Source organism: Lupinus angustifolius, chromosome LG01 (genome assembly GCF_001865875.1).
Source record: "Lupinus angustifolius cultivar Tanjil chromosome LG01, LupAngTanjil_v1.0, whole genome shotgun sequence".
Lineage (NCBI taxonomy): Eukaryota > Viridiplantae > Streptophyta > Magnoliopsida > Fabales > Fabaceae > Lupinus > Lupinus angustifolius.
In genome coordinates this window covers 17,703,471-17,716,574 of record NC_032009.1, presented here as the reverse complement: position 1 = coordinate 17,716,574, position 13,104 = coordinate 17,703,471, and the positions used below count along the sequence as shown (strand labels likewise).

Here is a 13,104-nt window from a genome sequence, read left to right as displayed (position 1 = left end):
TGACCAAGCCTCTTACGGTCGGTCAATCGTTGTTCAGTGATATCGTGTATCCTTACTAGAGTACCCCCTAGTTCACGACCTCAAGTCGGATACTTGTCCAACAAGGCATAAACATAAACAATACTTTCATACTTTTGTGGAGTCATGCTTCTCTTCTAAGCCATGATCTCATTCCACAACTTTTATATCACAACACACCCTACTCGGGTTCAACGCATTATTCATAACATCATTTAATTTCAATCTCCAGTAAACTTAATCCTTCCTTGCCCGAGCGAAGGTATTAACGCCCAAGCGAGGCGTCTTCTCGCTCAAGCGAGACCTCTCTTGCCCAAGCGAGAGGGTTTCAGAAACTCATAAAAATCCTGGGCTTTTTTGCCCAAGCGAGGCCCTTGCTCGCCCAAGCGAGGCCTCTTCTCGCCCAAGCGAGACATCTCTCGCCCAAGCGAGACATCTCTCGCCCAAGCGAGAGAGTTCTAGAAATTCATTAAAATCCTGGGCTTTCTTGCCCAAACGAGGCCCTTACTCGCCCAGGCGAGGCTTGCTCGCTCAAGCGAGATTTTGTCGCCCAGGCGAGGGAATTCCAGAACCAAAACTTCCCCTCGCCCAGTCCTCGCCCAGGCGAGAGTTTCTCGCCCAAGCGACAGGGACTTGGACAGAATACCAATTTTGCCTTTTTCGACAACCGAAAATACATTTAAACATGGTTTTTCAAACACCTGCACACAGAAAAGTTCCCAACAACATTCATATACAATATTCAACACATTTCATCAAAAATCATATATATTCAAAAGCATTCAAACATCAAAATTTTGGGTTTCTTAAAACCCAAGTTAAATCCAAAACCTTTGAGATGGTTTAGGAGATCTGGGTGTCATATTCGGGCACCACTATGTCACGATGTGTTCTCTCTCACCTTAATGAAGCGTGCTTTAACTCGTCAACTAAGGGTGGTTTGGTTTTCAAGGTTCGAACATCGAAATCTTCGTAACTACCAAAAATAAATGTAGGTGTCTCCAATATTTCTAAAATCGTTATTAAAATACTTAAAATCATTTCTCTTTTTTCTCCTCGTGATCATACATCCTTTTCATCCATCCGGTCCAACATCACATGTTCTTGACCATCCTTTTTCATCGAAAGTTCGTTCATGATTTCCATCCTTTTAGATGTACGGTTTTTAGTAAAACTACATATTCCAATTTAAGACATTCTTTGATAATCTTACCTCTTTAAAGTAAGTTATTTCAAAGTATCATTTAAGATTTTTATGAGACCTTCATGTACTCATAAAACTGAACATCCTTTTTAACAAAAGTTTCTATTTTTCCAACTTGTTCCAAGCCATGGTTTAAGGCTAAAACAAATAGAAATACATACATTCTCATTTTTCCAAAACACCTCCTAAAGGTTCCTTTGATTTCATCATCATCCCCTTTGGCTAAAACAACCAAATACATGTAATAAAACATTATAACAACTCCATGAACACAAGTTGTTCATGGTTTCAACAAAATATTTTTTCATAAGTTCAAGCACATCACCATTTTCGGTTTTGAGGAGAAAATGAGATAGAAAGTGTTTTAGAAGTTTTCAACGGTTGAATATGTTCTTGACATGCTCATGAACAACATACTTAAATCTCATCAACATCCATTGGTTGAATGTTGAGAGATCAAGGATTGAATATGGAAGAAACAAATGAAAAATGAGAGAAAAGATGAAGAGAGGATTTTTACCTTCTCTTGAAAATTTTGCAAATGAGAGAGTGTGAGAGTGAAGTGTAAAGTGTGAGGGTTTGAGGGGAGAAGGAAATCAGATTTCCCTCTAGGAAATCATGAAAAATCTCCTAGGGTGGCTAATGATGAGCTCATGGGATATTTGAGAAAGTGATGTGAGATTTGCTTTATGGAAGTCAAATCTCGCATCCCAATGCGAAATGATCACCTCACAAACACGTGCGATAAACATGTCCGAGTATTATCGGCCAATACTCGATCGGATATTATAAATCGCCCGATCTTAATATTCGATTAGAATTTCGGATTTCGGCATTCCGAGTGAAAAATATTTAGAAAATAGGTATGGGTGTACTCAGGATCAATATTGACTCGAAATGAAATTACGAAGCCAACGGCGCAATCGGAATTCAATTCTGAGTAACGGAACTCAAAAACCACTTTTTGAGCCGTACCGGGTGAGATTCGAAAATCATGAAAATTTATCACCAAAATCATGAAAATTTATCGACTGTCTCCGAAAATCATGAAAATTTATCACCAAATTGGAAATAGAATTACAAGACTAAAACTCAACTAGAGTTTCGTCTAATTCTTTACCGAAAATTCCCAGAAATTCATTTTAGAAAATATAATTAATAACAATATTAATAAAGTTTTATAATTCAAAATCGTAAATTTGCGGTGTTACACCTACTAGGTAGGACCTAAATTTTTTGAAGGCAAATACAACAACTAGTAGCTCCTTCTCTATGGTGGCATAGTTGGCTTGAGCTTCATCAATTGTTTTCCTTACATAGTAGATGGCATGTATCTTCTTGTCCTTCTTTTGGCCCAACACTGCTCTCACGGTATAGTCACTAGCATCACACATCACTTCAAGTGGGAGATTTCAGTCTGGTGATTGCAATATTGGTGTAGTGACCAATGTCTTCTTCAACTTGCGAAACGATTCTAGACAAACAACACTAAAATCAAATGTAGTACATTTCATTAAAAGGTCAGAAAGAGGTTTCGCAATTTTTGAAAAATATTTTATGAATCTACGTTAAAATCCCGCATGACCTAAGAAACTCTTAACACCTTTTATGTTAATCGGTGGTGGCATATTTTCTACTACTATAATTTTTGCCATGTCCACCTCTATCTCTTTTCCTGAAATTAAATGCCCCAACACAATACCCTCGTGCACCATGAAGTGTCATTTTTTCCAATTTAATACAAGATTCACTTCCTCACATCTCTGCAATATTTTTGTCAAGTTTGTTAAACAATCATCAAATGAAAGTCCATAAATAGTAAAATCATCCATAAAAACTTCCACTATGTTTTCTATAAAAATCAGAAAATATTGAAGTCATGCATCTCTGGAAAGGCATTCTCCTATAGGCAAATGTGCCATAAGGACATATGAAAGTAGTTTTTTGTTGGTCTTCAGGGTGAATGGGGATTTGATGAAATCCTGAGAACCAATCTAAATAGCAGAAATATTCATGTGTAGCGAGCCTTTCAAGCATTTGATCAATGAATGAGAGAGTGAAGTGATCTTTCCTAGTGGTTGTGTTTAATTTTCTATAATCAATGCACATTCTCCAACCCGTGACTGTTCTAGTTGGTATTACGTAAACTTGGCTCACTCATTCACTATCAGATATAGGGTATATTACCCCAACATCTAAAAGTTTTAGCACCTCTTTCTTAACCACTTCATTCATATTAGGATTTAGTCTCCTCTGGTTTTCAATTGAAGTTTTATATTTAGGTTTCATGAAAATTCTATGCATGCAAAAGAAAAAGGATTTATGCCCTTAATATCATCCAATGTGTATCATATTATCTTCCTATGCATTCTCAAGACCCTTAGCAATTTTTCAGTTTTCAATTTATTTAGTTTGGCATTAACGACAACTGGATAAGATGAATTGGGTCTAAGAAATTCATACTTGGGGGTGGAGGAGGGGTATTTTTAATTCAACTTTAGGTGTTTTCCCCTCCTCACAATCTTCATATTTGGGCATTACCTTCAAGTTCTCATCTTACGGGTTGTGAGGAAGTGTTAGGCTTGCATTCAGAAATTCAATAACCTCAACCACTTCCTCATCAACGCCCGAAGTGTCATCATCTACCATGCATCTCTCTAAGGGATCCTTAGATTGCACTTTAGTTGCTTCCTCTTTCACAACTTGGTTCAGCATATCAATTCTGCAACATGAATCCTCAAGAAAAGGTTATTTAATAGATTTACAAATATCAAATTCAACTTTTTCATCCTCTATTCATAGGGGAAGTTTTCCATTCTTTTCATCAATTATAGTCCTAGAAGTAGCCAAAAAAGGTCTATATAATATGATTGGGATTTGTGAATCCTCTTCCATCTCTAGTATTTAAAAATCCACTTGAATGAAAAATTTTCCAACTTTGATAGGAACATCCTCCAAGATGCCTATAGGAAATTTAACTGACATATCCGTCAATTGAAGTGATATAGTAGTGGGTTTAATTCACCAACTTCAAATTTTTTGCACACGGATAAACGCATGAGACTCGCACTTGCCCCCAAGTCACATAAGGCATGACCAAAACTAGTATTTCCTATTAAACATAGGATAGAAAAACTAACAGTATCTTTTAATTTATGAGGTAATTTATTTTGAATTAAAGCACTGCACTCCTCAGTTAAAGCAATTGTTTCATAATCTTCTAGTCTTCTTTTTTAGATAAAATATCCTTAAGAAATCTTGTGTAAGCAGACATCCCCTACAATGTCTTAGTGAAGGGCAAGCTAATATATAATTTCTTAAGAATATCCAAAAAATTTCCAAATTTCTTTTCTAATTTTGCCTTTGCTAATCTTTAGGGAAAAGGAAATTGTGGTACATATGGTGGTGGAGCTACATACTTAAACACATTTTCAAAATTTTGCTCCCCTCCAGGGGGTTGTGTCTTAGCATGTTCCTCTTCTACTTGTGCATTTTTCCTAATTTGAGGAATATCACTTAGTTCATTTCTACTCCTTAATTTGACAACTTTACAATGTTCATCATTTGGATTTTTTTTGGTTGCCCTAGAAACATCATTTTTTGCGTATTAGGATTACTAGCTTGTTGGGAAATTTGTGTTTCCAGCATTTTACAATGGATGGTCAGGTTTTCTATTTTAGAATTCAAGTCATTGAGAATGTTAAAAAAACTTTTATTAATCATGACTTGATCCTCATGAAATTTATTTTGGTTAGCAAGCAATTTTTCATGATCCTCCATTAGTGTTTTCGGAGTAGGATCAATAAGAGAAGATTGTATATGTGGAAACCTTGTTGGAGGTTTCATATTACCTTGCCCATCATGGTATTGATGATTCAGAGTGTTGTTGCACCTCTAAGAAAGGTTGGGATTATTCTGCATGTATGATGGGTTGAATTGTTGTTCTTTTCTCTCTTTGTAGTCATAGTAGTTGCATGATTCAGGTTGTTCATTAGTCAATGCTCCATGTTCAGGTTCGGTGAAGTATTTGCATTTAGACCACTCATATCATTTTGATCCACACCCCTCACATGTTGCAGTAGACCTAATAACATTAGCATGGTACTTTTCCAGCTTTTCAAACCTTTGAGAAAGGTTCTCTAGTGTGGAAATTACATTCTCCATCTGATTGTCTTAATATTATGCACCAGAGTCTCTTCTTGGATGGTGTCTCCTCTCATTCTCCCATTGAAGATGATTATAAACTAAATTCTCTATGATTTTGAAGTAGTGTCAATTCATTTGCACATAAAGGCACCACTTGCTGAAGAGTTCAACCGTTGTTGTGATGGAAAGTTTATCCCACTCTAGAAGTTCTGAACTAGCATCCATGGTGGAATGGCATGATGAAGGCAAGCTTCAGTCAACTCATTTAATCATTTCCAAGCTTCATAAATTGACTCCCCATATTTTTTGCTGAAGTTTTGGATGAGGTGCATGCAGTGCACAATTTTGGAAGCCGGAAACGGCACCAAAAAAATTGATATGGCATATCGCAAGTGCACGATTATATCGTCAAGTAATAAAATATTGATCCCACGAGGACCAAAAAATTCCTTTAATTATAACAATCAATTTATACTTAACTCAAATATGAATTAAAAGTTAATTTAGAACAATTGAACAGTTGACAAGAATAATTATGAAAATATTAAAGAGGACTGAAGTCTAATTTAGGAAGAGTTCCTAGGATAAGGGTTACCGCCTTTACACTTACAAATCCTTGTTTTGCTCCTTATCATGAACTTTAAGTTGTGAGGGTGAATTGCTCTTTGATATGTGTCATCTTCTCTCTGCTCTGACACGTGTACTCAATTGAAGTCGCACCTACTCTCATGGTACGATTATCATTAAAATCATTTTCTTGGATCTTTCTATCCAATCGCTTCGTAGCAACCCAAGATAAACTCCAGAAACCCCCGAGAATCCTAAGACTACTCTCGTGAATTAGGATTCTAGTTTGAATAACTAAATGGTCGGATAGTTGGGTTCCCCTCTCAGTCCTTCCCCAATGTATCTAAGAGGTGTAATTTGTTGGCCAGACAACTCACTGAAATAGAAGTAAAAACAAGTGTTTATTGAAAATAAAAGGGCATGGCCCCAATCCTATAAATAAAGGGAATTAATCACTCATGATGGAGAAGAAAATACCAAATTCTAAATTGGAGAATTATAATGTAAAGTGTAAAGTGTCTCATCCTTGAGGGAGAACCCTCATTTATCCTAATTACAAAATATTGGGCTAAGCCCAGCAAAACAAATCTAAAAAATAGGAATAGAGTGTAACATTCACGACTTCTTTTAGTCTTTCAATTGATCTTCGCATAGCCTCAACACTTAATTTCATCTTCTTGCATTCAATCTCTACTCATTTTGGCTTCATTCCATCCAAACTGCACAACATAGCCAAAAACACCCGCTCAGTCCGAATAAATAGAAATAAAAGCTAAAAACAATCTTAAATTCCTAATTATATCCTAAAATGCAATACAAATGTAGCATAATTTCACATTCATCACGACCCACATTCTTATTTTATGCTATTAAGTCTTAATCCACCATATGAGAGAAATTGACTATAATATTTTATTCTAAATTATGTTTAATTATAAAATATTCACTTCTAACACTTTTCAGATCAATTCACTAGAGGTGTCAAAACGAGCTAGCCCGGTCGGGCCAGCCCGCCAAAGCCCGAACATTTATAGTGTTTGAATATCATTTTAGACATTTTTATTGAATCTGAGCTTTTTAGTCTGGCCTCGTCGGGCTATATGAAAACTGGGCTCAGGTCGAGCTTAACCGGGCGAATTCGGGCTACTCACTTTTCCTTAGTTTTTAATCTTTTTGGGGACCTTTGGCTTGGTAATAATAAACTTTAGGTGGAAATTATTTTACAAAACAACTTATAATAAAAAATAGAGAATAAAAATTATGTTATGAACTTTGAATAAAAAATAGAGTAACATCAGTAACATAAATATTTATAAATTACAATAATGTTATAAAGTTAAACATTATATTATTTTTCCTATTTTTTATAATATCCTTTTAAGCCTAATAAAAAATAATGTATCAAATCAAATTAGAAGACATTAAACCATATAATTTCATTTTTCCTTTCTTAATTGTGTATCTAATTAGATTTAACTTCTACAACAAAAACATAATAAAGATAATAATTTTTGCAACAAAACTAAAAGACAACATAATTTTTCCCCATAGAGAACTTCACACAACCAAATTTAATATAATAGTTCATAATAAACGTGTTGATAAAGAACATATAAAGAATAATATTTTTGATAGTGCCTAAAAGTTTATATATTATAGTGAAGTCCAAATTATATTGTGTTAGAAAGTGAGAGTCCAATAAAAATGAGATATTTAATAAATGAGTTATGTTAAAAATCATATGTGGACTTCACATCTTAACTCAAAAGCAAGACATTAGATCTATAAGTTTGGTTGTTTGGACATTAGGAAGTGTGCTTAAAAGTTATACATTAATATCAAGCTATATATATTTATATATTAAATAGATTAAATAATTTAAAACTTAAATAATTTTTTAATATTATGTGGGTCGGCCCGCAACTCGCTTAGGGCGAGTTTGGGCTACAATTTGATATACATAAATTGTATCTGGGTTTTTTAGCCCGATCAAATTTAACCTATACCCGATATGGGGTAGCCCATTTTGACACCTCTACAATTCACTAATATTTTTTAAACAAAATCCTGTTGTATTGTTTTTGTTTTAGTTCTAATTTTGAAGCATTTTTTGCTTAAACTCCTCCCAATATTTGTTTATTTCTGCTTAAACTCCTCTCGATATTTTTTATTATATTGTTGGCTTACTTGCCTGTAATTTATTGATGTGTTGATTCACTTGAGAATGTTGTGTTCTATGTTGATGTGATTCACTTGAGAATATTTTGTGTTTTATGTTGATGTGTTGATTCACTTGATTTTGTGTTTTATGTTCTATTTTGTGTTATATTTTTAAGTTATATTTTGTATTCTATGTTGATGTGTTTGGATCAAGATTCAGATTAATGATAGCTTAAAAATAAAAAAGTTGCAACAATTAACAATTGCTCTAGCATACACAATAAACATTAACTTACATTGACAGACTCATAATTTATAGAAACATGAAATTTAAATTATGGAGGGTAAAATTTGTAAACACAAATTACAATATGGGTAATTATTTTATGTTTTAACTAATATATCTAGTATTATATGGTTTTTTTATAAAAGTTAAAAAATATTAAGAGTAAAATAGGATGATATAAATTATATGATGGTGGTGGTTAGTAATTACACTATATTTTAGTTTTATATATAGTAAATATAAGTATAAATATATAGAGTATATAGTATAGATTTATAGAAATATATGCAGGGAAAGCGTATGGGAAATCAATTTTTTGCATTTCTTTTAAATTTTATTTAATACTTAGAAGGAAAAAAAAGTTAAATGAAATAAATGGTAATTATACTTGCACCATTTTCAAATATTCAAATATTACCGCAACTATTTCTTCTATTCATTCATACCTCTGCAATCAATTCATACGATATTACATCTCTAATAATTTTTACAAATATTGTTAACATACATTTTATTATCTAAAAATATATTCTTATATTAGAAAATAAGTTAGTTCTTTCGAGGACACTAAAATTATGTTAATTAGTTTTATTTAACTATTTTTTGTAAAATATTTCAAAATACTCAAAATAAATATAAAACATATCACAATTTTAAAGACTAGGCGAGAAAATTATCTAGTATCTCCTAGTAGAAGAAATATTTTATTAACAAAACCAAATCCACAGATATTGTAGTTTGAAACAAAACAAGAGGCCCATCAAAATAGTCCACATTAAGCAACGACGTCGTTTTACACATACACATGAAAATCATTGTTTCGTGTTTTCAAAGACAGATCTGAAGTAAACAAAAGAGTACTATAAAATCTTGTTCCTTCATTCCTCAAAATTCATTGTCAAAATTCATTCTCAATCTTCAACTATGACAAAACAACACGCTAATTGGTCCCCTTACGATAACAATGGAGGGTTAATCTCTTTATATACTTTCTTCTATTCACTCATTTTCCCATTTTCTTAATTTTGTTTTTGAATTTTTGAATTTTTTTTTTTTTTTTGGATTAGGTCTTGTGTTGCAATTGCTGGAGCGGATTATTGTGTAATTGCAGCGGATACGAGATTGTCTACTGGTTACAATATTCTCACTCGTGATTATTCTAAAATTTCACAACTGTATGTTATAGTATTCTATGATATTGATTTTACATTGTTTTAATGTGTTTGGTAATTTTTTTGATTCAGATAAGAGTTTATTAATTTGGGAAAGGTTTAAACTTTAGTGTTGGGTTGGGATTTTAATGAAAAGATGAATCTGAAATTTAGCTATTATGAGAAGCTATGTTGTTTTTATGGCTTCTAAACAAAAGCGAGAATTTAGATATATATAACTTTTTGAGAAAGAAAAAATGTATGCACGGACACCGTACGAGTTTTACAGAAGTCAGTTCATCATTCCACCATTCATATTTAATACAAATGAACAAATGATGATGTAGGAGCACTTTATAAATCTCTACGCTCACAGTGCATCAATATTACACTCAAACTTTTCTTATTGTAGTGAAATGCAAAACAATTTCTAAAAAAGGGTGGCCTGGTGCACTTGACCATAGTTACATGGTTCCCGCATTTACCTTAAGTGTCATGTACTGAGTTCTATGTACTGCATAGCAGATACTAGTTTCGTCATAAAGGGAGTCTTGTAACAGTAATGTACAAAATGATGAAAGCAAAGAACTGGATACTGTGCATCGGAACTAGTACCTTGTACCATGTAACTATGCACTAGACTCCCACCTTATCGAGGTTTGGGTAATGTATGTACATAGTCTTACTCTTGTAAGTGAATATCTTGTTTTCAGGATTTGAACTTTTGACCATCATAAGACAAACAACTTCTGATTTACATATGAGCTTTATGACTAAAATCACTATTTAAAATAGTTTAGAATTGATTTTTACTAAGGTTAAACAAACGGGGGTCTTGAGGGATAGGAATGAGGCAAAAGCTAATTACTTTTTTGTCACTAGTTTACGTTGTTGTATAATACCTGTTTCATGTTAACATGACAGGGCTGACAAAGCTGTGATGGCTTCTTCTGGTTTTCAAGCTGATGTCAAAGCTTTGCAAAAGCAATTGTCTGCTAGGCATTTGGTGAGTCAAAAATGAAGATATGTAACCAAATATTATTTGACCTGCTAATTCTCCAGTCGAGCCTAGCAATTACATTCCATCCTTTGTCTCTTATTATCTGTTCTGCCAGGAAGTTTGCTTCTGTTGATTATTTGTTTTTAGATCGTTAGATATTTCTGTCTTATTAAGATGGAGGGAAAAGAAGGGAAAAGAACTTTGCTTTGTTCCCGTATGGTTTTAGCCTAACTTTCTTAAGTTCTTACATCAAAGTTCGGATAATAACCTCCTTATGATTTTAAAACAACTTCCTTAAATCTTTGGAGTTGAATCAGTTTACTGCAACTCCTTGTATTGCATCAGCATCATAAATTGAATTGAAGATAGTAGGTATTACTTTGACATTTCTTTGTTTTATTAAAGTTTTGTTATTTCTATTGTAACGGGAAAGAGGAATTGTCCTTGCCTGCACACACTGTTCTATATTCAGAATAGTGAAGAAAAATGTTCAGGAAGATAATTAACATGATTAATAATAATTTTTTCTTGCCAAGTTCTGGTAAGATTGTATGTTATTAGGCTATCCAGTGTTAAAGCTACAACTCTTTTATCAACTTATGTCACCTGATTAATTGTATTTCCAAATGCTGGTTTTAAATCTGGTGAAACTATAGTATTCGACTTTTAAATCGTCGGCATCTTCTGTAACTCTGTTTAAAGTTTTACCATGACAAAGGAAATGTGAGCCTCTGGTGGAATCGAAAATTCTCATCTTTTTATTATGCAGATATATCAGCATCAACACAACAAGCAAATGAGCTGCCCTGCGATGGCTCAGTTGCTTTCGAACACACTTTATTACAAACGCTTCTTTCCTTATTACGCATTCAATGTTTTGGGTGGCCTTGACAGTGAAGGTACAGTGTCTTTAGCATCCTATGCTTGTTTATGTTCAACCTTTTCATTTGCTAATAGCTACATAAACCTGATATAGGAAAGGGATGTGTCTTCACATATGATGCTGTTGGTTCCTATGAGAGGGTTGGTTATAGCTCTCAGGGTTCTGGTTCCACACTCATTATGCCATTTTTGGATAACCAACTGAAATCTCCTAGTCCACTCCTATTACCTGCACAGGTGAAGCTCCCAAATTGATTCATTGCTTGAAACATTTCATCGTCCAAATTTCGTTTGACTGACACGTACGTTAAAAATATATCTCGCAGGATGCTGTTACTCCACTGTCTGAAGCAGAAGCCATTGATCTGGTCAAAACTGTTTTTGCATCTGCAACTGAGAGAGATATATATACTGTAAGTTTGTGGTTTAAATGCATAACTTCCATTTGACGCAAGGATGAACTTGTAACCTATTGCGTATGCTTTACAGGGAGATAAGCTTGAAGTCGTTACCCTAAATGCCAGTGGCATTCACCGCGAATACATGGACCTAAGGAGAGATTGATGGTTTACACAGAAATGTAATGTTCCAGGTGCCAGACTGGGATTGAAAATGTTTGATGTATTCCTAGAATTCTAAATGCTATGGTAGGTTTTCCCCATGTGGTGAAATTAAGAATAGTGTTTCCAGTGAAGCCAGTGTGAACAAGTGCTAGTCCTTTCACCCCATAACTAGACTGTGTTTTCAGTTTAAATTTACCGACATTGTTTCTTGTTGTTCAAGTCTGCTGTGTCGAAAAGTTTGGAAAATTTGGTTATTGCCTCTCTAGCAAAATCCAGTCAAGTTCTGCAACTGGATTTGATATATAGATAATCTGCATTGTTTTGGTACATTCTTACAAATTTAATGAGAAGCATGCATTTCAATTCACATGAACTTGGAGGAGATCTGGTCTGGCATCTGCATTTCATTCCAATAAAAAACAATATGGCATGAGGAAAATTATTCAAGGTTAATGATTCATGTTTCATAGTCTAATACCAAATTATTCAAGGTTAGAAAGCATGAGGAAAACATGCAACGATACTTTCAATGTTACATTCAATTAGGAATTGTGCTAATGCTAGCGACCAAGGGTCGTTTGTTTCAAGTTATGCCTAGCTATTCTCAGGAATGTAGGGTTGAGAATGATACCTTCCTTAGCTCTATGTATGCGAGTTAAGTATTGAAGGGAAAAGAAGAGAGAGTGAAAGTTTTTAAGCTAATTCACTAATGTATTTCATGGCTTTTAAACCTTCTTTTTCCATTGTTTCCTCTTTAAAACTCAATTTGCAAATTGACTCCCAAGGTTTGGAGTCATTTTACTAGTGTATTTCATGACTTTCAAGTCTTTTATTTCCCTTACTTTCCTTCCAAAACTCAATTCGCAAATAGACTCTTGTTGAGATGTGTCCTAGTCTTTTTCACATGTCCAAACCATAAGGTACGATTCTACCATCTTTTTTTATAATAGGTGTTATTCCAACTTTCTATGCAATTATTAAATTCTAATCTTACATTGTCTAGTATGTCCATTCACCTAATGTAATATTCTCGTCTTTACTATATGGAGTTTTATTCTCTTAACATTTTAGCGTCCAATATTTTGTCTCATATAAAATTGCAAATCTTATAGTCGTGTGATAAAACT

The 13,104-nt window shown here is 33.7% G+C and overlaps 1 protein-coding gene and 1 long non-coding RNA gene across 2 annotated transcripts; one reads left to right on the top strand and one right to left on the bottom strand.

Moving 5' to 3' along the window:
- LOC109350476 (proteasome subunit beta type-1) lies at nt 9,306-12,306 on the top strand. The gene is made up of 7 exons (XM_019591710.1): nt 9,306-9,352; nt 9,449-9,556; nt 10,457-10,538; nt 11,302-11,431; nt 11,509-11,651; nt 11,741-11,827; nt 11,904-12,306. The coding sequence occupies exons 1-7, from the start codon at nt 9,306-9,308 to the stop codon at nt 11,976-11,978; spliced, it is 672 nt and encodes a 223-aa protein (XP_019447255.1). The 3' UTR covers nt 11,979-12,306.
- On the bottom strand, nt 9,599-10,448 carry LOC109350482. Its single transcript, XR_002108110.1, has 2 exons — nt 9,925-10,448; nt 9,599-9,771 (listed from the first exon to the last, which is right to left on the bottom strand). It is a non-coding gene; the product is annotated as an uncharacterized LOC109350482 (long non-coding RNA).

Coding starts and splice junctions, on each gene's coding strand:
- LOC109350476 (XM_019591710.1), top strand. CDS start 9,306: ATGACAAAACAACACGCTAATTGGTCCCCTTACGATAACAATGGAGG. Junction 9,557..10,456: donor TATTCTAAAATTTCACAACT/GTATGTTATAGT, acceptor TTAACATGACAG/GGCTGACAAAGCTGTGATGG. Junction 10,539..11,301: donor AATTGTCTGCTAGGCATTTG/GTGAGTCAAAAA, acceptor TTTATTATGCAG/ATATATCAGCATCAACACAA.